This window comes from Mustelus asterias, chromosome 10 (genome assembly GCF_964213995.1).
Source record: "Mustelus asterias chromosome 10, sMusAst1.hap1.1, whole genome shotgun sequence".
In the NCBI taxonomy this organism is placed as follows: Eukaryota; Metazoa; Chordata; class Chondrichthyes; order Carcharhiniformes; family Triakidae; genus Mustelus; species Mustelus asterias.
The window spans coordinates 122,775,124-122,798,564 of NC_135810.1; the positions used below are offsets into that span (position 1 = coordinate 122,775,124).

Below are 23,441 nucleotides of genomic sequence, written 5' to 3' on the forward strand. Positions count from 1 at the left end.
GGACCCCAAGATCTCTCTGTTCCTCCACAGTCTTCAGAACCCTACCTTTGACCCTGTAATCCACATTTAAATTAGTCCTACCAAAATGAATCACCTCACATCTATCAGGGTTAAACTCCATTTGCCATTTTTCAGCCCAGCTTTGCATCCTATCTATGTCTCTTTGCAGCCTACAACAGCCCTCCACCTCATCCACTACTCCACCAATCTTGGTGTCATCACCAAATGTACTGATCCACCCTTCAGCCCCCTCCTCTAAGTCATTAATAAAAATCACAAAGAGCAGAGGACCAAGCACTGATCCCTGTGGCACTCTGCTAGCAACCTGCCTCCAGTCCGAAAATTTTCCATCCACCACCACCCTCTGTCTTCGATCAGATAGCCAGTTACCTATCCAATCGGCCAACTTTCCCTCTATCCCACACCTCCTTACTTTTATCATAAGCCGACCATGGGGGACCTTATCAAACGCCTTACTAAAATCCATGTATATGACATCAACTGCCCTACCTTCATCAACACACTTAGTTACCTCCTCAAAAAATTCAATCAAATTTGTGAGACGCGACTTGCCCTTCACGAATCCGTGCTGACTATCCCGATTAATCCGCATCTTTCTAAATGGTCGTAAATCCCACCCCTAAGGACCTTTTCCATCAATTTACCAACCACCGAAGTAAGACTAACCGGTCTATAATTACCAGGGTCATTTCTATTCCCTTTCTTAAACAGAGGAACAACATTCACCACTCTCCAGTCCTCTGGCACCATCCCCGTGGACAGTGAGGACCCAAAGATCAAAGCCAAAGGCTCTGCAATCTCATCCCTTGCCTCCCAAAGAATCCTAGGATATATTTCATCAGGCCCAGGGGACTTATCGACCTTCGGTTTATTCAAAATTGCCAGTACATCCTCCCTCCGAACATCTATTTCCTCCAGCCTATTAGCCTGTAACACCTTCTCTTCCTCAAAAACATGGCCCCTCTCCTTGGTGAACACTGAAGAAAAGTATTCATTCATCACCTCGCCTATCTCTACTGACTCCCTACACAAGTTCCCACTACTGTCCTTGACCGGCCCTAACCTCACCCTGGTCATTCTTTTATTCCTCACATAAGAGTAAAACGCCTTGGGGTTTTCCTTGATCCGACTCGCCAAGGACTTCTCATGTCCCCTCCTAGCTCTCCTAAGCCCCTTTTTCAGCTCATTCCTTGCTAACTTGTAACCCTCAATCGAGCCATCTGAAGCTTGTTTCCTCATCCCTACATAAGCTTCCCTCTTCCTTTTCACAAGACATTCCACCTCTTTCGTGAACCATGGTTCCCTTACTCGGCCATTTCCTCCCTGGCTGACAGGGACATACCTATCAAGGACACCCAGTATTTGTTCCTTGAAAAAGCTCCCCTTTTCCCTGACAGTTTCTGTTCCCATCTTATGCCCCCTAATTCTTGCCTAATCGCATCAGAATTACCTCTCCCCCAATTGTAAACCTTCCCCTGCTGTACGGCCCTATCCCTCTCCATTGCAATAACAAAAGACACCGAATTGTGGTCACTATCTCCAAAGTGCTCTCCCACAACCAAATCTAACACTTGGCCTGGTTCATTTCCCAGTACCAAATCCAATAGTCACTTGAATTGTCAGAAAGCTTGCAGCATGTTTCCAATTAACACATTCTGCTCAGTGCCGTGTGTGAGAAGGTGCTGTTACTGTGTTCACATTCCATAAAAGGTAGTGAGAACGCACTTGTAGGATGTTGTTAATGAAACAGTCAGACACAATCTATGGGTGTGAGATTCAGGCAGAATGAGGTGGATAAACTTGTTTCCCTGCTCTGCCTCCCACCTGTAGCTCCCCCACCCTGAGCTTGTCCAGAGCCCTGCTGCCCCTGTTCTAACCTGCACTAAATCCCGTTCCCCCCCCACCCCCTGTGCTCACTGACCCACACTGCCCCCCCGTTTCCCCCCCCCACTCCCTGTCCTCACTGACCCACACTGCCCCCCGTTTCCCCCCCCCCACCCCCTGTGCTCACTGACCCACACTGCCCCCCGTTTCCCCCACCCCCTGTGCTCACTGACCCACACTGCCCCTCGTTTCCCCCACCCCTGTCCTCACTGACCCACACTGCCCCCCGTTTCCCCCCCCCACCCCCTGTGCTCACTGACCCACACTGCCCCCCGTTTCCCCCCCCCACCCCCTGTGCTCACTGACCCACACTGCCCCCCGTTTCCCCCACCCCCTGTGCTCACTGACCCACACTGCCCCCCGTTTCCCCCACCCCCTGTCCTCACTGACCCACACTGCCCCCGTTTCCCCCCCCCCCACTCCCTGTCCTCACTGACCCACACTGCCCCCCGTTTCCCCCCCCCACCCCCTGTGCTCACTGACCCACACTGCCCCCCGTTTCCCCCACCCCCTGTCCTCACTGACCCACACTGCCCCCCATTTCCCCCACCCCCTGTCCTCACTGACCCACACTGCCCCCCGTTTCCCCCCCCCACCCCCTGTGCTCACTGACCCACACTGCCCCCCGTTTCCCCCACCCCCTGTCCTCACTGACCCACACTGCCCCCCGTTTCCCCCACCCCCTGTCCTCACTGACCCACACTGCCCCCTGTTTCCCCCCCCACCCCCTGTGCTCACTGACCCACACTGCCCCCCGTTTCCCCCCCCCACCCCCTGTCCTCACTGACCCACACTGCCCCTCGTTTCCCCCACCCCCTGTCCTCACTGACCCACACTGCCCCCCGTTTCCCCCCCCCCACTCCCTGTCCTCACTGACCCACACTGCCCCCCGTTTCCCCCACCCCCTGTCCTCACTGACCCACACTGGCCTTCAGTCTAACAATACCTAGATATTGAAATTCTCATTGTCTTCCAAACCCCTGCACCCCTCCCTATGTCTGGAATCTCTTCCACAACAACAACACTCCGAGCTCTCTGCCCTCTTCCACTGTTGGCCTCCCGAGTATCATTGAGAAAGATGGCGGACATCGATGCTGACAGCTGAGCGATGGTTATGACCTTGGAGAGGTGGACTGTTTGGAAGAGCATTGGGAGGGGGAAGGGGAAATGGTGGGGAGGGGCAGCACGGTGGCACAATGGTTAGCGCTGCTGCCTCACAGCACCAGGGACCCAGGTTCGATTCCCGGCTTGGGTCACTGCCTATGTGGAGTCTGCACATTCTCCCCGTGTCTGCGTGGGTTTCCTCCGGGTGCTCCGGTTTCCTCCCACACTCCAAAGATGTGCACGTTGGATGGATTAGACATGCTAACTTGCCCCGTAGTGTCCCAATACGTTAGGTTATCGGCATTAGCCCCACAGTGGCACAGTGGTTAGCACTGCTGCCTCACAGCACCAGGGACGCAGGTTCGATTCCTGGTTTGGGTTACAGCCTGTGGGGAGTCTGCACATTCTCCCCGTGTCTGCATGGTTTCCTCCCATAGTCCGAAAGACGTGCTGGTTAGGTGCACTGTCCATGCCAAATTCTCCCTCAGTGTACCCGAACAGGCGCCGGAGTGTGGCGACTAGGGGATTTTCACAGTAACTTCATTGCAGTATTAATGTAAGCCAATTTGTCACACTAATAAATAAACTTTAATTAAATTGCCCCTAAGTGTCCAACGACATGTGGGTTAGGGGGGATTAGTGGGGTAAATGCATGGGGTTACGGGGAAATGGCCTGGTGGGCCTGGGTAAGATACTCTGTCGGTGAGTCGGTGCAGATTCATTGGGTGGAATTTTACCGGCACGTCCGCCCAAGGTTCATACGACTCCGCCCGAAGCCAACGGAGAATGCCATTCTCCGAGCCTTGCCCACCCCCAGAATCGGGGCCGGCATGCCAGTAAAATTCCCACCAATGGGCCAAATGGCCTCCTTCTGCACTGTAGGGGTTCAATGAAAGACTCAACTGGTCAAAAGGAGGCCCAGAGAGACCAGGAGCCAGGGAATCCTGCACCCACTCAGCGCACCTTCTTCCTTTGCAGTAAATGCCGGAGTGAGTCCTTTTACAAGGATGTTGCCTGGATTGAGTGGCATGCCTTATGAGGATAGGCTGAGGGAGCTCGGTCTTTTCTCCTTGGAGAGACGTAGGATGAGAGGAGACCTAATAGAGGTGTATAAGATGTTGAGAGGCATAGATCGGGTGGACTCTCAGAGGCTTTTTCCCAGGGTGGAAATGGCTGCTATGAGAGGACACAGGTTTAAGGTGCTGGGGTGTAGGTACAGGGGAGATGTTAGGGGGAAGTTTTTCACACAGAGGGTGGTAGGCGAGTGGAATCGGCTGCCATCAGTGGTGGTGGAGGCAAACTCAATAGGGACTTTTAAGAGACTCCTGGATGAGTACATGGGACTTAATAGGATGGAGGGTTATAGGTTGGCCTAGAAGGTAGGGATATGTTCGGCACAACTTGTGGGGCCGAAGGGCCTGTTACTGCTGTAGTTTTTCTATATTTCTATGAGTCCCCTGAGTGGCGACACAGTGTAGACCACCAGGCCGCAAGCCATCACCTCACGTGACAGGAGGAGCTAGCTGCCACAAGGTTGGGGAGGAGATGTGTCGGCCTTTATTACTCTTTGCGAATGGTGGCGTATATTTCTGAACCACAGCTGTTTCTCTCAGCTGTGTGCTTCTTTGAAATAGCTCTCGGTCCATTACTATCCTCCCAGATAAAACCTTCCCCGTGTTAATACATAAGAGTACAGCCAAACTGAGTCAGCTGAAATTCACAGCAGTCAAGAGGCATTAATAAATTATAATTCAGGCACGGCATGCCCTAAAATCTCTCAATGCTACGTCTGAGTGATTATCAGAAATAAAAATTAATATCAGCTCACTGCTGACAGTAAAATATTCCATGTGTTAAACTTGTATAGAAACTTGGTCAGACCATATTGAAGAGTTGGATATAGTTAGAATTATAGAATCCCTACTGTACAAAAGGAGGCCATTTGGCCCATCGAGCCTGCACCGCCAACCCACCCAGGCCCTATCCCTGTAACCCCACACATTTACCTTACTAATCCCCCTGAAACTAGGGTCAATTTAGATTGGCCAATCCGCCGAACCCACACATCTTTCGGACTGCGGGAGGAAACCAGAGCACCCGGAGGAAACCCATGCAGACACGGGGAGAACGTGTAGACTCCACACAGACAGTGATCCAAGCCAAGAATTGAACCCGGGTCCCTGACACTATGAGACAGCAGTGCTAAAGGAAATCCCTATTACTCAGGAAACTGTACCGGGGAAATTGCTGGGATTAAAACCCGATCAGTCCTCAGGGCCTGGTGCTCTACATCCCAGAGTACTCAAGGAGGTGGTCCTAGAAATAGTGAACACATTGGTGATCATTTTCCAGCATTCTATAGACTCTGGAAGAGTTCCAGTGGATTGGAGAGTAGCTAATAGAACCCCACTTTTTAAAAAAGGAGGGAGAGAGAAAATGGGGAATGATAGACCGGTTAGCCTGACATCGGTGATGGGGAAATTACTGGAGTCAATTATTAAAGATGCAATAACTGAGTATTTGGAAAGCAGTGACAGGATTGGTCCAAGTCAGCATGGATTCACTAAAGGGAAATCATGCTTGACAAATCGTCTGGAATGTTTTGAGGATGTGACCAGTAGAGTGGACAAGGGTGAACCAGTGGATGTCGTGTATCTGGACTTTTGAAAGGCTTTTGGCAGGGTCCCACACAGGAGATTAGTGAGCAAAATGAAAGCTCATGGTATTGGGGGTAATGTAGTGAGGTGGATAGAGAACTGGTTGGCAGACGTGAAGCAGAGAGTGGGAATAAACGGGCCTTTTTCAGAGTGGCAGGCAGTGACTAATGGGGTACCATCGGGACCCCAACTGTTCACAATGTACATTAATGATTTGGATGAAGAAATTGAATGCAACCTCCAAATTTGCAGATGACACTAAGCTGGGTGGCAGTGTGTGCTGTGAGGAGGATGCTAAGAGGCTGCAGGGTGACTTGGACAGGCTGGCTGAGTGGGCAAATACTTGGCAAATGCAATGTAATGTGGATAAATGTGAGGTTATCCACTCTGGTGGCAAAAACAGGAAGGAAGATTATTATCTGAATGGTGGCAGTTTAGGAAAAGGGGAGGTGCTACGTGACCTGGGTGTCATGGTGGAACAGTCACTGAAGGTACAGCAGGCAGTGGGGAAAGATAATGGCATGCTGGCCTTCATAGCAAGAGGATTTGAGTGTAGGAGTGAGGATGTCTTGCTGCAGTTACACAGGGCCTTGGTGAGGCCACACCTTGAGTAACGTGTGCAGTTTTGATCTCCTAGTCTGAGGAAGGACATTCTTGCCATTGCGGGAGTCCAGTGAAGGTTCACCAGACTGATTCCCGGAATGGCAGGACTGACATGAAGAGAGACTGGATCGACCGGGCTTGTACTCACTGGAATCTCCTATGAGGGGACCTCATAAAAAACATTCTCCCACAGAAAGCTGTTGGGGCCAGTTTGTTAGATATGTTCAAGAGGGAGCTGGAAGTGGCCCTTGTGGCTAAAGGGATCAAGGGGTGTGGAGAGAAAGTGGGAGTGGGATACTGAGAGTGCATGATCAGCCATGATCATATTGAATGGTGGTGCAGGCTCGAAGGGCCGAATGGCCTACTCCTACACTTCAAGAACAAAGAGCAGTACAGCACAGGAACAGGCCCTTCGGCCCTCCAAGCCTGTGCCGATCATGATGCCCTAACTAAAAAAAAAACCTTCTGTCCTTTCTCGGTCCGTATCCCTCTATTCCCTCTCTATTCTTGCACCCATCCAGATGCCTCTTAAATGTTGTTAATGTTCCTGCTTCCACCGCCTCCTCTGGCAGTGCGTTCCAGGCACCCACCACTCTCTGCGTGAAAAGCTTCCCCCGCACATCTCCCTTAAACTTTTCCCCTCTCACCTTGAACCTGTGCCCCCTGTAATTGACACTTCCATCCTGGGGAAAAGCCTCTGACTCTCCTATTTTCCATGTTTCTATGTAACCAGTGTGCCACCATGCGCCCACATCACCATCGTAGGCCTACTCACTGTCCTATATTTGGGACATTTCAGTACTGGAGAAAAATAGACAGATTGGCAAGGACAGAAGTTTCAGAAAGCAAAAGGGAAAATGCTGGATAATCTCAGCAGGCCTGGCAGCATCATAACTCAGTCTACACTTTGCCTCGGCGAAGCAGCCAGCATAATTAAGGACCCCACGCACCCCAGACATTCTCTCTTCCACCTTCTTCCTTCGGGAAAAAGATGCAAAAGTCTGAGGTCACGTACCAACCGACTCAAGAACAGCTTCTTCAGATTTTTGAATGGACCTACCTTGCATTAAGTTGATCTTTCTCTACACCCTAGCTATGACTGTAACACTACATTCTGCACCCTCTCCTTTCCTTCTCCATGGATGGTATGCTTTGTCTGTATAGCGCGTAAGAAACAATACTTTTCACTGTATACTAATACATGTGACAATAATAAATCAAATCAAATCAGATCAAATCTGTAAAGCGAGAAAAGAGACAACGTTTCAAGTCCAGATTTTCAGCCCTTTGCCAACACAGAAAATGGGGAAGAAAACCACAGAGATCCTGGGATGCTGTTCAGCCCATCATGCTGGTGCTGGCATTGAATCATAGAATAGAATCCCTACAGTGCAGAAGGAGGCCATTCAGCCCATCGAGTCTGCAACAAAAACAATCCCACCCAGGCCCTATTCTTGTAACCCCACATATTTACCCTGCTAATCCTTCTAACCTATGCATCCCAGGACACTAAGGGGCAATTTATCATGGCCAATCAACCTAACCTGCACATCTTTGGACTGTGGGAGGAAACCGGAGCACCCGGAGGAAACCCACGCAGACACAGGGAGAATGTGCAAACTCCACACAGACAGTCACTCTACCTGGGAATCGAACCTAGGCCCTGGAGCTGTGAGGCAGCAGAGCTAACCACTGTGCCACTGTGCATTGAGCTATCTAAACTAATCCCATTTCCCCTTTCATTGGCACCCATAAACATGGGAGAAATGTTTATTTGTTGGCAAACTGGTGAATTGGGTATGTCTTACCTTTCCATTGGGGCTGGACTTCTTAAAGACTCTGCAAAACAGAGAGAGAGGGAGAAAAGAATGATTGTCAGTATGCACAGAGATACAACCAACTTGCATTTCTACCATTTACAGAATACCTTCGGTCCATCCGCAAGCAAGACCCAAACCTCCCTGTCGCTTGCCATTTCAACACACCATCCTACTTATCAGCACTCTTCTTAAAAATGGGCACCGTAAGAAGTCTCACAACACCAGGTTAAAGTCCAACAGGTTTATTTGGAATCACGAGCTTTCGGAGCGCTGCTCCTTCTTCAGGTGAGTGGAGAGTTAGGTTTCACAAACACGGCATATATAGACAAAGACACAAGATAATGGTTGGAATGCAAGTCTTTACAGGTAATCAAGTCTTTACAGGTACAGACAATGTGAGTGGAGAGAGGGATAATCACAGGTTATCGAGGTGTGAATTGTCTCCAGCCAGGACAGTTAGTGAGATTTTGCAGATAGTGGGTTACAGATAGTGTGACATGAACCCAAGATCCCGGTTGAGGCCGTCCTCATGTGTGCGGGACCTGGCTATTCTGCTCGGCAATTCTATGTTGTCGTGTGTCTTGAAGGCTGCCTTGGAGAACGCTTACCCGAAGATCAGAGGCTGAATGCCTGTGACTGCTGAAGTGCTCCCCTACTGGGAGGGAACACTCCTGCCTGGTGATTGTCGCACGGTGTCCGTTCCTCCGTTGTTGTAGCATCTGCATGGTCTCATCGATGTACCACATCTTGGGACATCCTTTCCCGCAACGTATCAGGTAGACAATGTTGGCTGAGACGCATGAGTATGTACCGTGTACCTGGTGGATGGTGTTCTCATGTGATGGTGGTATCCGTGTCGATGATCCAGCACGTCTTACAGAGGTGGCCATGGCAGGGTTATGTGGTCTCTTAAAAATGATCACCAGCAATTATATTCCCTTTGTCTTTATGTCCATGGCATCTTTGTCAATGTCTCCCTTGCCTCCACTGGCCTTCTATCTAACTTGCTTCACCCCAATCTGCCCAACAACAGTACAAATCTCATCCTATTTCCAATTTTCTGATGAGGGCCATTGAGACTCAAAATGTTGGCTCTATTCTCTCTCCACAGATGCTGTCAGACCCGCTGAGATTTTCCAGCACTGTGTTTTTGCATTTACACATCATCTTGAGCACAGGGAAAATCTCCAAAGGCCTTTCTCAGTAACATTATTGAATAAAATCTGACACCCAGGCGTGGGCGGGATTTTCCAGCTGTGCTCACCCCGAAACCGGAAAATCCCACCCGAGGTCAACGGACCTTTCCACAGTCCGTCCCTCACCTGCTCCGACTCCCGGGGTGGGCGGAACGGGTAAAGTCCCCCCAGGATGTTAGCAGCAAATACTCTCAGTTTAGTTTGGGGAAGGGCCACATTTTCCACTTATTAATTCAGGAACATGAGGCTCTTTGGCAAGGGCTGAGGTTTACTGCCCCTTGCAGTAGTTGCCCCTTGCGGAGGTGATGGTGAGCAGCATTCCCCAATCCCCGCGGTCTGTGTGCAGAAGGTGCTGTGAGGGAGCGGAATCCAAGGATCACAGACTCACCAAAGGTGATGGAACAGTCCATATATATGTCTATCACTGAGGGGAACTTGCTATCAGTGGTGACACTCTCACGTTGCTGTTCTTGACCTTCTTGGTGTGGGAGTTGACTCGGATATCTGGCTGCAGTCAGTGCAGTCAGAGCTTGACTTCCTTAAAGTTTACTTATTAGTGTCACAAGTAGGCTCACATTAACACTGCAATGAAGTTACTGTGAAAATCCCCTAGTCGCCACACTCCGGCGCCTGTTCGGGTACACTGAATCATAGAATCATAGAATCCTACAGTGCAGAAGGAGGCCATTCAGCCCATCGGGTCTGCACCAACCACAATCCCACCCAGACCGTATCTCCATAACCCCATGTATTTACCCTAGCTAGTCCCCCTGACACTAAGGGGCAATTTAGCATGATGTGGAGATGCCGGCGTTGGACTGGGGTAAACACAGTAAGAAGTCTCACAGCACCAGGTTAAAGTCCAACAGGTTTATTTGGCAGCACAAGCCACAAGCTTTCGGAGCGCTGCCTCTTCATCAGGTGAGTGGATAGACACAAACTCAATTTACAAGATAATTGTTGGAATGCGAGTCTTTACAGGTAATCAAGTTTTAAAGGTACAGACAATGTGAGTGGAGAGAGGGTTAAGCACAGATTAAAGAGGTGTGCATTGTCTCCAGACAGGACAGCTAGTGAGATTTTGCAAGCCCAGGCAAGTCGTGGGGGTTACAGATAGTGTGACATGAACCCAAGATCCCAGTTGAGGCCGTCCTCATGTGTGCGGAACTTGGCTATCAGTTTCTGCTCAGCAATTTAGCACGGCCAATGCACCCTAACCAGCACGTCTTTCAGACTGTGGGATGGAACCGAAGCACCCGGAGGAAACCCACACAGACACGGGGAGAACGTGCAAACTCCACACAGACAGTGAGCCAAGCCGGGAATTGAATCCTGGCGCTGTGAGGCAGCAGTGCTAACCACCGTGCTGTGTCTTGTTGAGAGTTGCAGGGTTTACTGGGGTAAGGCGGGATGGGAAGCGGTAGAGGGAGTGGGAGTGGGGAGGGGGGGCGGATTTGGGTTTGACTGATGCACTATGGCAACCATTCACGTGCTTTGTGCTGGGGGACCTGGGGAAGCCCTTGCATTCCCACAAGACCAGGTCCCCCCAGACTCCAGCTGCAGTATGTCGATTCTGGGGAGGGTGGAAATCGAGTCTTCTGGCTGGTGTTAGTGATGAGGGGGCGCTGTGGGTGGACAAGTTGTTCAAACAACTCAGCCACTTGTTCCTGGATGATGTCGAACTTCTTGAGTGTTGTTGGAGCTGCACTCGGGAAGTGGAGAGTATTCCATCACATTCCTGACTTATGTCCTGTCGATGGTGGACAAGCTTTGGGGGAGTCAGCAAGCTGTTTAAGTGCTTTGTTTATCTCACAGTACGCTTGCCATCTCCTTCATATCCTGTCTCGACATGTTGGATCTGATTTACTTCATTCTTTATCCTGTGTATTGTCCAAACTGGACACATAATGGAACTGTGATGAATGGCACAACATAAACGGATTAAGACATCACTTGCAGAAGCAGAAAGTTAGATCGTGTTGCGTTGTTCAACTTCCCAATTCAACAAGCGCAGTCAACAAGAAGTTCCATTTATATAGCGCCTTTAACATCAGCAAATGTTTAAGTCTATTTATTCGTGTCACAAATAGGCTTACATTAACACTGCAATGAAGTTACTGTGAAAATCCCACAGTTGACACACTCCGGCATCTGTTCGGGTACACTGTGGGAGAATTTAGTATGACCAATGCACCTAACCAGCACATCTTTCGGACTGTGGGAGGAAGCACCCGAAGGAAACCCACGCAGACACGGGGCGAACGGTGGCACAGTGGTTAGCACTACTGCTTCACAGCGCCAGGGACCCTGATCGGTAAGGGAATTAGGGGTTATAGGGATCAGGCGGGTAAGTGAAACTGATCCACTTCAGATCAGCCATGATCTTATTGAATGGCGGGGCAGGCTCGAGGGGCTAGATGGCCTACTCCTGCTCCTATTTCTTATGTTCTTATGACCCAGGCTCAATTCTGGCCTCGGGTCACTGTCTGTGTGGAGTCTGCACGTTCTTCCCGTGTCTGCGTGGGTTTCCTCCGGGTGCTCCAGTTTCCTCCCACAGTCCAAGGAGGAGCAGGTTAGGTGGACTGGCCGTGCTAAATTGCCCCTTAGTGTCAGGGGGATTAGCAGGGTAAATATGTGGGGTTGAGGGGATAGGAACTGGGTGGGATTGTGGTCGGCGAAGTCTCAATGGACCGAATGGCTTCTTTCTGCACTGCAAGGATTCTATGACTCTCTGATTCTATAAACGTGCAAACTCCACACAGACAGTGACCTAAATTGGGAATTGAACCCGGGTCCCTGGCACTGTGAGGCAGCAGCGCTAAGCACTGTGCCACCGTGCCACCGTTCCAGGGTGCTTCACAGCATCAGTACCAATCAAAATCTGACATCAAGCCACAGGACATCGAATCACACTGAGTCAGTCCGACTAGTCCATGCTGGTGCTTGTATTTCACACTAATCTCCTCCGATCATATCTAATTTATCAACATACCTTTCTGATTCTCATCTGCTGAGCCTGTGTGTGGTTTGCTTTATTTATGCGAAAGACTTCACTTTAAGATATTTCTGCCTATGTAACTAACTCTGCTAAGCTTTAACGCCATCTTAGCCACATTTTAAAACTCAGCTGGGATGCTGAGATTAGCTTAGAAATTGACTGCATTCTTTGAAATTGCAATGCTAGCAGAAACGGCTTTCTCATCAGCCGAAACAAAGCCTTCATGGCCACAGCTGCAAATTGTTTATGAAAGTTAGAGACACTGCTTGTACCAAGTAATTTCATAACACAGGTAACTGAAAAGTTCCAATGCCCTCCATAGCTATGTGTGGGCAGTGTAAGGTTTAGATCAGGTCTGTGTTAGGACTAACTTTTGCTGGGATCTCTCTCTCTCTTCTCCCTCTCTCCCAGTAAATCAGTTTTTTGCTTTCTGCAGTGGGAGTGGGAATGGAGAGATACAAAAGAATGGTCTAGTTTGGACCAGGGAGCGGCACGGGCTTGGAGGGCCGAAGGGCCTGTTCCTGTGCTGTATTGTTCTTTGTGCAACGTGTTAATTTTAAGTGCTGCTCAATAAAAGGGGTTCAACTTCCTATCAGTGCCTTCTACGTCTATACTGAGGAATGAACGGACCCTACATTATCTCTCCTGAACCTATCTGGCTTCCTCCTGAACCTTTCATAGAAACCCTACAGAGCAGAAAGAGGCCATTGGGCCCATCGAGTCTGCACCGACCACAATCCCACCCAGGCCCTACCTCCATATCCCTACATATTTACCCGCTAATCCCTCTAACCTACACATCTCAGGACACTAAGGGACAATTTTTTTAGCATGGCCAATCGACCTAACCCGCACATCTTTGGACTGTGGGAGGAAACCGGAGCACCCGGAGGAAACCCACGCAGACACGAGGAGAATGTGCAAACTCCACGCAGACAGTGACCTAAGCCGGGAATCGAACCCAAGTCCCTGGAGCTGTGAAGCAGCAGGGCTAACCACCGTGCTACCGTGCCACCCTTTCTATTCTATTTACCTTCATTACATAAACTGTAGGTGGAAAAGACTCAATGTGGAAATTTGGAGACACATTCATCAGAACACAGAAGGATAGGAAATAGATAGACAGCCAGACTGGAAGGGGTGGAATGAATTTACTACAAATAGTTTTTATTCTTTGATGGGATGTGGGTGTTGATGTCAAGTCCAGCATTTGTTGCCCATCCCTAATTGCCTGAATCGAGTGTCTCGCTCGGCCATTTCAGGTGGCAGTTTAGAGGCAACCACATTGCTGTGGGTCTGTGTGAGTCACATGTAGGCCAGACCCTGTAAGGACGGCAGATTTCCTTCCCTAAAGGACATTAGTGAATCAGATGGATTTTTACAACATTGGGTCATTATTGGTCAGTGATAGGGGGAAAGTGTACATGGGGTGTGAGAGGGGATTAAATGGGTGGCACAGTGGTCAGCACTGCTGCCTCTCAGCGCCAGGGACCCAGGTCCGATTCCCGGCTTGGGTCACTGTCTGTGTGGAGTTTGCACATTCTCCCCGTGTCTGCGTGGGTTTCCTCCGGGTGCTCCGGTTTCCTCCCACAGTCCGAAAGACGTGCTGGTTAGGATGCATTGGCCATGCTAAATTCTCCCTCAGTGTACCCGAACAGGCGCCGGAATGTGGCGACTAGGGGATTTTCACAGTAACTTCATTGCAGTGTTAATGCTAGCCTTACTTGTGACTAATAAATAAACTTTAATAAACTTAAACAAAATTTTAGAGTCAGTGACAGGGGAGAATGGACTCCGGAAAAGTAGGATTGTTGAGTGGTTCTAATGTTAAGTCTCACAGTAATGGTTGTCAAGGTAGCTCAACAGATAAATACAAGGCAATGACTTCATTACAATGCACTGGCAAATGGAAAAGTTTTGTTGAGTTTGCAGAATGGTCCTGAGTTGGTGATAGTCAGCCAGACAATGTCCAGTTGAAATTGCTGCTTCGTATATTTTCATAGATTTATGGGATGTTTGCAGAACACACTCACTTATCTTTGAGATGAATGATTTAGATACTGTCCTTCAAGTTACCATCATTGAAACCTTTTTGTCTGAGCCACATTAACTGCTTTCTGTTGTTTTGCAAATCTTTCACCCAGGCTGCCAGCAAAGGAAGAAAGAGTTGCATTTATGTAGCACCTTACATGACCTCAGGACTCCTCCCCAGCTCCTCACCCCATCAATGCTTTAGGCCCCACGCAATACTTTCGATCATTGTTGTAAAGTACGCAATGCAGCAGCCCATTTCTGCGCAACATGGCCCTACAAACAGTCAGATAATCTTCCTGGCACCAGTTACTGCCACTCTTTTGTCAGCGTTCTGAAGGGACCCTCCCCCCTGTGATATCCTGGTGCTCTCCTCGATCGGCCCCCACATCCCATCCTCACTGCGCCTTCCCATGCAAGCACAGGAGCTGCATCAGCTGCCCTTCGACCCCCTCAAGGGCGGCACGACGGCACACTGGTTAGCATTGCTGCCTCACAGCGCCAGGGACCCGGGTTCAATTCCTGGCTTGGGTCACTGTCCATGCAGAGTTTGCACGTTCTCCCCGAGTGGGTTTCCTCCGGGTGCTCCGGTTTCCTCCCACAGTCCGACGATGTGCAAGGGGAGGCGATGGCCTTGTGGTATTATCGCTAGACTATTAATTCAGAAACTCAGCCAATGTTCTGGGGACCTGGGTTCAAATCCCGCCACAGCAGATGGTGGAATTTGAATTCAATAAAACATATCTGGAATTAAGAATCTACTGATGACCATGAAACCATTGTCGATTGTCGGAAAAACCCATCTGGTTCACTAACGTCCTTTGGGGAAGGAAATCTGCCGTCCTTACCTGGTCTGGCCTACATGTGACACCAGAGTTACAGCAACGTGGCTGAGTCTCAACTGCCTTCGGGCAACTAGGGATGGGCAATAAATACTGGCCCAGCCAGCGACACCCATGTCGCATAAATGAATAAAAAAAGGTTAGGTGGATTGGCTATGTTGAATTGCCCCTTAGTGTCAGAGGGCATTAGCAGGGTAAATATCAGGGGTCACAGGGGTAGGGCCTGGGTGGGATTGTTGTCAGTGCAGACTCGAAGGGGCGAATGGCCTCCTTCTGCACTGTAGGGATTCGATGTATCTAAGAGGCAGCACGGTGGCACAGTGGGTTAGCACTGCAGCCTCACAGCTACCAAATAAACCTGTTGGACTTTAACCTGGCGTTGTGAGACTTCTTACTGTGCCTCACAGCGCCAGGGACCCAGGTTCGATTCCCGACTTGCGTCACTGTCCGTGTGGAGTTTGCACGTTCTCCCCGTGTCTGCATGGGTTTCCTCCGGGCGCTCCGGTTTCCTCCCACAGTCCAAAGATATGCGGGTAAGGTAGATTGGCTGTGCTAAACTGCCTCTTAGTGTCAGGGGGACTAGCTGGGGTAAATGCTTGGGGTTATGAGGATAGGGCCAGGGTGGGACTGTGGTTGGTGCAGACTCGATGGGCCGAATGGCCTTCTTCTGCACTGTAGGATTCTATGATTGACTGTCTCCCACCCCCACCCCAACCCCCACCACTCCTTCCATTAGAAGCATTCATTTACTTCTCTCCGCTTTGTTTCCCGTGTTGTCTGCCACCTCCTTTCACCCTGGGGAAACAAGGAGCAGATTGGGTCACCGCCGTTCAGTGCACCAGCATCGGCCCCGAGACTCCAATCGCTTCTCATTTTAATTCCGCACCTTGCCCTCGAGCTGACGTTTCTCCCTCCGGCCCCGCTGCTGCGGCATTCTAACGAAGCTCTGTGTAAGCTCGAGGAACTGCATCTCACCATTCACTTACACATTTCACAGCCTCGAAAGCTCACCACTGAGTTCAGCAACTTCCAAACCAAACCAGTGCTAACTTTTCAGATGCTGTGACGGTGCAGCGGGGTTATTTGAACTCCTGATCGCGACCCATCGTTCTTTCTGTCCGCCCCCCCCGCCCCGCCCCGCAAAGATATAATAAAATTGGTAACAGCACATTGTTAAAATATCTCAAATGGGAAATGGCGGAGAGTGCAGCGAGATGTAATTTCTCACGGCCTGAGCTGCCATTGGAACTGCAATGTTCTTGATATTCAGAATGTTAATTCCATGTCAGGCATTGAGCCTGACACGAGGGGTTCGACACAGTTACTATCCCCTTGGTGTCCTGTGGCTGGACAGCGACCTTCCCCCATTGTTTGATTTGAGGACCAGGGTTCGATTCCCGGCTTGGGTCACTGTCTGTGTGGAGTCTGCACGTTCTCCCCGTGTCTGCGTGGGTTTCCTCCGGGTGCTCCAGTTTCCTCCCACACTCCGAAAGACGTGCTGGTTAGGGTGCATTGGCCGTGCTAAATTCTCCCTCAGTGTACCCGAACAGGCCCTGGACTGTGGCAACTAGGGGATTTTCACAGTAACTTCATTGCAGTGTTAATGTAAGCCTACTTGTGACACTAATAAATAAACATAAACTTAAACACCATCCTTTCTTGTCAGTTCAGCAGTCTTGCTGCCTGCCTTGAGCCTGTCACAGTGGTGTTCATGTGTCACACATCACCCAGGCACTCTGAGTTGCTGCAGCACCATGGATATTGCGGTTTGTAGTGATCAGAGTGGTGATAGAGGCTCCAACTTGCTTTCCATTACCTGGCTGACCAGGAATCTCTTGGATCCTGGAGAATCTGCAGGAATCTCTCCAGTTTTTAACCGCCTGTCATTGGCACGTGTTGGAAGGATCTGCAGATTAATCCACATTTTGCTTGGCCACATTCTGAAAGCATCTTCCTTGGCATCTTCCTTGGCATCTTCCTTGGCATCTTCCTTGGCCAACCAGTCCTGAAGTGGAGCTTTTGACACCCGGAACTTCTGGCTCAGAGGCCGGGACATTACCCATTGTGCCACAGGGACTCCCATCGAGCCTAAAGCCACAGAAACCCTACAGTGCAGAAGGAGGCCATTTGGCCCATCAAGTCTGCACCAAACACAATCCCACCCAGGCCCTACCTCCGTAAACCCATGCATTTACCTTCCTAATCCCCCTGACACTAAGGGGCAATTTAGCTTTGCCAATCCACCTAACCCATACATCTTGGGACTGTGGGAGGAAACCAGAGCACTCGGAGGAAGCCCACGCAGACACGGGGAGAACATGCAAATTCCACACACACAGTGACCCAAGGCCGGGAATCGAACCCGGGTCCCTGGTGCTGTGAGGCAGCATAAGACCATAAGACCACAAGACATAGGAGCAGAATTAGGCCACTCGGCCCATCGAGTCTGCTCCGCCATTCAATCATGGCTGATATTTTTCTCATCCCCATTCTCCTGCCTTTTCCCCATAACACCTGATCCCCTCATTAATCAAGAACCTATCTATCTCTGTCTTAAAGACACTCAATGACCCGGCCTCCAAAGCCTTCTGTGGCAAAGAGTTCCACAGCTTCACCACTCTCTGGCTGAAGAAATTGCTCCTCGTCTCTGTTTTAAAGGATCGTCCCTTTAGCCTGAGGTTGTGCCCTCTGGTTCTAGTTTTTCCTCCTAGTGGAAACATCCTCCCCACGTCCACCCTATCCAGGCCTCGCCGTATCCTGTAAGTTTCAATAAGATCCCCCCCCTCATCCTTCTAAACTCCAGCGAGTACAGACCCAGAGTCCTCAACCATTCCTCATACGACAAGCTCTTCATTCCGGGGATCATTCTTGTGAACTTTTCAAAGCCAGCACATCCTTCCTTGGGGTCCAAAGCTGCTCACAATACCCCAAATGATGCTAACCACTGTGAAACCGTGGCGAACAACTTTCATCCCGGGGCAGAACGGGGCCCAGATTGAACATCTGATCTGAATGGTGACAGATCCGACAGTGCGGAGCAATCTTCAACTCAACCATTCTGACTCAGATAGGGCACCACTGAGCCAAGGTCAATTAGAGGGCAGCAAAATGTTCATCACAATTAGCCGCTTACATTCGAGACACTTGATAAGATCTTGCTTACGCAGAAAGCATATTTACAGCTTCCTGTTAATTGGCAGCAAACTGGAGGCAAGAGGTGTTGAATCAGGAGGAATACAATCAAATCGTAATGTCTGCAACATCCTCCAGGTAACTGACAGCTACCAGAGTGTCATAAAATTACAGCCACCTTGTGAAAGGCAGAAAATACAAAGCCAGCTGCCTCTTCATTTTCACTTATTTTCAGTGTTATCCACCACCCCGCCCCCTCCACTCCCCACTCCCCCCTCCCCCCCCCCCCCCCCCCCCCCCCCCCAACCATCACTACCACCATCTCTGAGAGATAAGACTTAGTGTTGAGAACGTTACCACATCAAATGCTCCCAGGACAGATACATAGAACATAGAACATTACAGCACAGTACAGGCCCTTCGGCCCTCGATGTTGCACCGACCAGTGAAACCAATCTAAAGCCCCTCTAATCTACTCTATTCCAATATCATCCATATGTTCATCCAATAACCATTTGAATGCTCTTAATGTTGACGAGTCCACCACTGCTGCAGGCAGGGCATTCCACGCCCTTACTACTCTCTGAGTAAAGAACCTACCTCTAACATCTGTCCTATATCTCTCACCCCTCAATTTAAAGCTATGTCCCCTCGTGTTAGCCATCACCATCTGAGGAAAAAGGCTCTCACTATCCACCCTATCTAATCCTCTGATCATCTTGTATGCCTCTATTAAGTCACCTCTTAACCTTCTTCTCTCTAACGAAAACAACCTCAAGCCCCTCAGCCTTTCCTCATACGATTTTCCCACCATATCAGGCAACATCCTGGTAAATCTCCTCTGCACCCTTTCCGCCACTTCCACATCCTTCCTATAATGCGGCGACCAGAACTGTACGCAATACTCCAAGTGCGGCCGCACCAGAGTTTTGTACAGTACAGCACGGGATTAGATACAGAGTCAAGTTCCCTCTACACTGTCCCCATCAAACACTCCCAGGACAGGTACAGCATGGGGTTAGATACAGAGTCAAGCTCCCTCTACACTGTCCCCATCAAACACTCCCAGGACAGGTACAGCATGGGCTTAGATACAGAGCAAAGATCCCTCTACAATGTCCCCATCAAACACTTCCCGGACAGGTACAGTACAGGGTTAGATAGAGAGTAAAGTTCCCCCTACACTGTCCCCCATCAAACACTCCCAGGACAGATACAGCATGGGGTTAGTTACAGAGCAAAGATCCCTCTACACTGTCCCCATCAAACACTCCCAGGACAGGTAAAGCACGGGGTTAGATACAGAGTAAAGCTCCCTCTACACTGTCCCCATCAAACACTCCCAGGACAGATACAGCATGGGGTTAGATACAGAGCAAAGATCCCTCTACACTGTCCCCATCAAACACTCCCAGGACAGGTACAGCACGGGGTTAGATACAGGGTAAAGAACCCTCTACACTGTCCCCATCAAACACTCCCAGGACAGGTACAACACAGGATAGATACAGAGTAAACCTCCCTCTACACTGTCCCCATCAAACACTCCCAGGACAGGTACAGCACGGGGTTAGATACAGAGTAAAGCTCCCTCTACACTGTCCCCATCAAACACTCCCAGGATAGCTACAGCACGGGGTTAGATACAGAGTAAAACTCCCTCTACACTGTCCCCATCAAACACTCCCAGGACAGTTACAGCACGGGGTTAGATACAGAGTAAAGCTCCCTCTACACTGTCCCCATCAAACACTCCCAGGACAGGTACAACACGGGATAGATACAGAGTAAAGCTCCCTCTACACTGTCCCCATCAAACACTCCCAGGACAGGTACAGCACGGGATTAGATACAAAGTAAAGCTCCCTCTACACTGTCCCCATCAAACACTCCCAGGACAGGTACAGCACGGGGTTAGATACAGAGTAAAGCTCCCTCTACACTGTCCCCATCAAACACTCCCAGGACAGGTACAACACGGGATAGATACAGAGTAAAGCTCCCTCTACACTGTCCCCATCAAACACTCCCAGGACAGGTACAGCACGGGATTAGATACAGAGTAAAGCTCCCTCTACACTGTCCCCATCAAACACTCCATACTGCCTCCATAGCCGAGAGGCTGCAAAAGTTGCGCTATATTTTGGGCTATATATGGGTAGGTTTTCCACCCCCCCCCGCCCCCCCCCCCCCCGCCCCCCCCCCCCCCCCCCCCCCCGCCCCCCCCCCCCCCCCCCGCCCCCCTGCTTAACGTTTAACTCTTATTTCTTCCCCTGCGGAATCTGAGGAAAAAGGGATATATAGATGTGAAGCCAGCTTGCTGTGCTCAGTGCTGGATGTGGGAGGTCGTGGAGTCGCCTAACCTCCCAGAGGTGCATATCCGCGCTGGGTGTATTAGCTGCGGCTCCGAAGGGACTGAGTTAGGGAACTGGAGCTGCAGGTCGAGGGAAAACGTCTGGTCAGGGAAAACGAGGAGGTGATAGATAGGAGTTATAGGCAGGTGGTCACACCGGGGCCACAAGGATCAGGTGAGTGGGTCACAGTCAGGAAAGGGAAAGGTCAGGTGGTAGAGAGACCCCAGTGGTTGTGCCCCTTAAAAATAAGTACTCTTGTTGAGTACTGTTGGGGGCGACAGCCCACTTGGGGGAAGCAGCAGCGGTCGTGCCTCCTGTGCGGAGTCCAGCCCTGTAGCAAAAAAAGGTAAGGAAGGAGTAGGAAGGCAGTGGTGATTGGGGACTCCACAGTGAGGGGGTCAGACAGGCGTTTCTGTGGAAGAAGTTGAGAAACGCGGATGGTGGTTTGCCTCCCTGGAGCCGGGATCAGGGATGTTTCCGACAGGGTCCAAGAAATCCTTAAGTGGGAGGGAGAGGAGCCACAGGTCATGGTGCATACTGGTACCACTGACATAGGCAGGAAAGGGGAAGGGGTTATGAAAAGAGAATATGGGGAATTAGGTCGGGAGTTAAGTAAAAGGAACGCTAAGGTAGTAATCTCAGGATTGCTGCCTGTGCCATGAGACAGTGAGGGAAGGAACGGAATAAGGTGGAGGATGGATGAGTGGCTGAGGGATTGGAGCAGGGGTCAGGGATTCAGGTTCCTGGATCATTGGGACCTCTTTAGGGGCAGGTGCGACCTGTACAAAAAGGACGGGCTTCAGGGGGACCAATATCCTGGCGGGAAGGTTTGCTAAGGTTACTGGGGAGTGTTTAAACTAGAATGGTTGGGGGGTGGGAATCAAAATGTGGTGACTGGGAGAGAGGAGGTTAGAGTAAAAATAAGAGAGGCTGGTCGGCAGTGTGAGAGGGAGGATAGGCAGATGACGGAGAAGGGGAGCGCTCAGACCGATGGGTTGAGATGTGTTTATTTTAACGCAAGGAGTGTAGTGAACAAAATGGATGAGCTAAGAGCGTGGATCGCTGCTTGGAAGTGTGATGTGGTGGCCATTACAGAGACTTGGTTATCTCAGGGTCAGGACTGGGTACTTCAAGTGCCGTGTTTCAGATGTTTTAGGAGGGACAGGGAAGGAGGCAAAAGAGGTGGGGGAGTGGCACTGTTGATCAGGGATAGCGTCACAGCTGTAGAAAAGATGGATGCCACGGAAGGATTGTCTACGGAATCTCTGTGGGTGGAGGTTAGGAACAGGAAGGGGTCGGTAACTTTACTGGGTGTTTTCTATAGGCCGCCCAACAGTAGCAGGGATGTGGAGGAGCAGATTGGGAAGCAGATTCTGGAGAGATGTGACAATAACAGAGTGGTCGTGGTGGGAGATTTTAATTTCCTAAATATCGATTGGAATATCCCTAGGGTAAGGGGTTTAGATGGAGGGGAGTTTGTTAGGTGTGTTCAGGAGAGCTTCCTGACACAGTACGTGGATAAGCCTACAAGAGGAGAGGCTGTGCTTGGTTTGATATTCGGGAATGAACCTGGGCAGGTGTCACATCTATCAGTGGGAGAGCATTTTGGGGATAGTGATCATAACTCTATCTCCTTTACATTAGCATTGGAGAGAGATAGGATCAGTCAAGCTAGGAAAGTGTTTATCTGGAGTAAAGGCAACTATGATGCTATTAGGCAGGAAATTAGAGGCATAAATTGGAAGGAGGTTTTCTCAGGGAAATGTACGGAAGAAATGTGGCAAATTTTCAAGGAAAATTTGTCTGGAGCTCTGCACGGCAACGTTCCAATGAGACAGGGGAGTTATGGTAGGTTACAGGAACTGTGGTGCACGAAAGCTGTAACGGATTTAGTCTGGAAGAAAAGAAGAGTACAAAAGGTTCAGGGAGCTAGGTAATGTTAGAAATCTAGAAGAGTATACGACTAGTAGGAAGGAACTTAAAAGGGAAATTAGAAGAGCCAGGAGGGGACATGAGAAGGCCTTGGCAGACAGGATAAAGGAAAACCCCAAGGCATTCTACAAACAAGTGAAGAGCAAGAGGATAAGATGTGAAGGAGTAGGACCTATCAAATGTGACGGTGGGAAAGTCTGTATTGAACCGGTTGAAATAGCAGAGGTACTCAATGAATACTTTGCTTCAGTATTCACAATGGAAAAGGATCTTGGCAGTTGCAGTGCAGACTTGCAGTGGACTGAGAAGATTGAGCATGTGGGCATTAGGAAAGAGGATGTGTTGGAGCTTTTGAAAAGCATCAAGTTAAATAAATCACCGGGACCAGATGGGATGTACCCCAGGTTACTGTGGGAGGCGAGGGAAGAGATTGCTGATCCTCTGGCGATGATCTTTGCGTCGTCAATGGAGACGAGAGAGGTTCCGGAGGATTGGAGGATGGCGGATGTGGTTCCGTTATTCAAGAAAGGGAGAAGAGATAGCCCGGGAAATTATAGACCGGTGAGTCTAACCTCAGTGGTCAGTAAGTTGATGGAGAAGATCCTGAGAGGCAGGATTTATGAACATTTGGAAAGGAATAGTATGATCAGAAGTAGCCAGCACGGCTTTGTCCGAGGCAGATCATGCCTTACGAGTCTGATTGAGTTTTTTGAAGATGTGACTGGACACTTAGATGGGGGAAGAGCGGTAGATGTGGTTTATATGGATTTCAGTAAGGCGTTTGATAAGGTGCCCCATGCAAGGCTTATGGAGAAAGTGAAGTGGCATGGGATACAAGGGGACATTGCTTTGTGGATTCAGAACTGG

General features: G+C 49.9%; 1 protein-coding gene across 2 annotated transcripts in view; it reads right to left on the minus strand.

Annotated features, from left to right (window-relative positions):
• Positions 1-23,441, minus strand: part of LOC144499945 (beta-arrestin-1) — a 157,842-nt gene that overhangs the window by 50,057 nt on the left and 84,344 nt on the right. For both annotated transcript variants that reach the window (XM_078222662.1, XM_078222661.1), the window contains exon 2: positions 8,078-8,108. In XM_078222662.1, the coding sequence (XP_078078788.1) occupies positions 8,078-8,108 (31 nt within the window). The remainder of the gene's footprint in view (positions 1-8,077; positions 8,109-23,441) is intronic.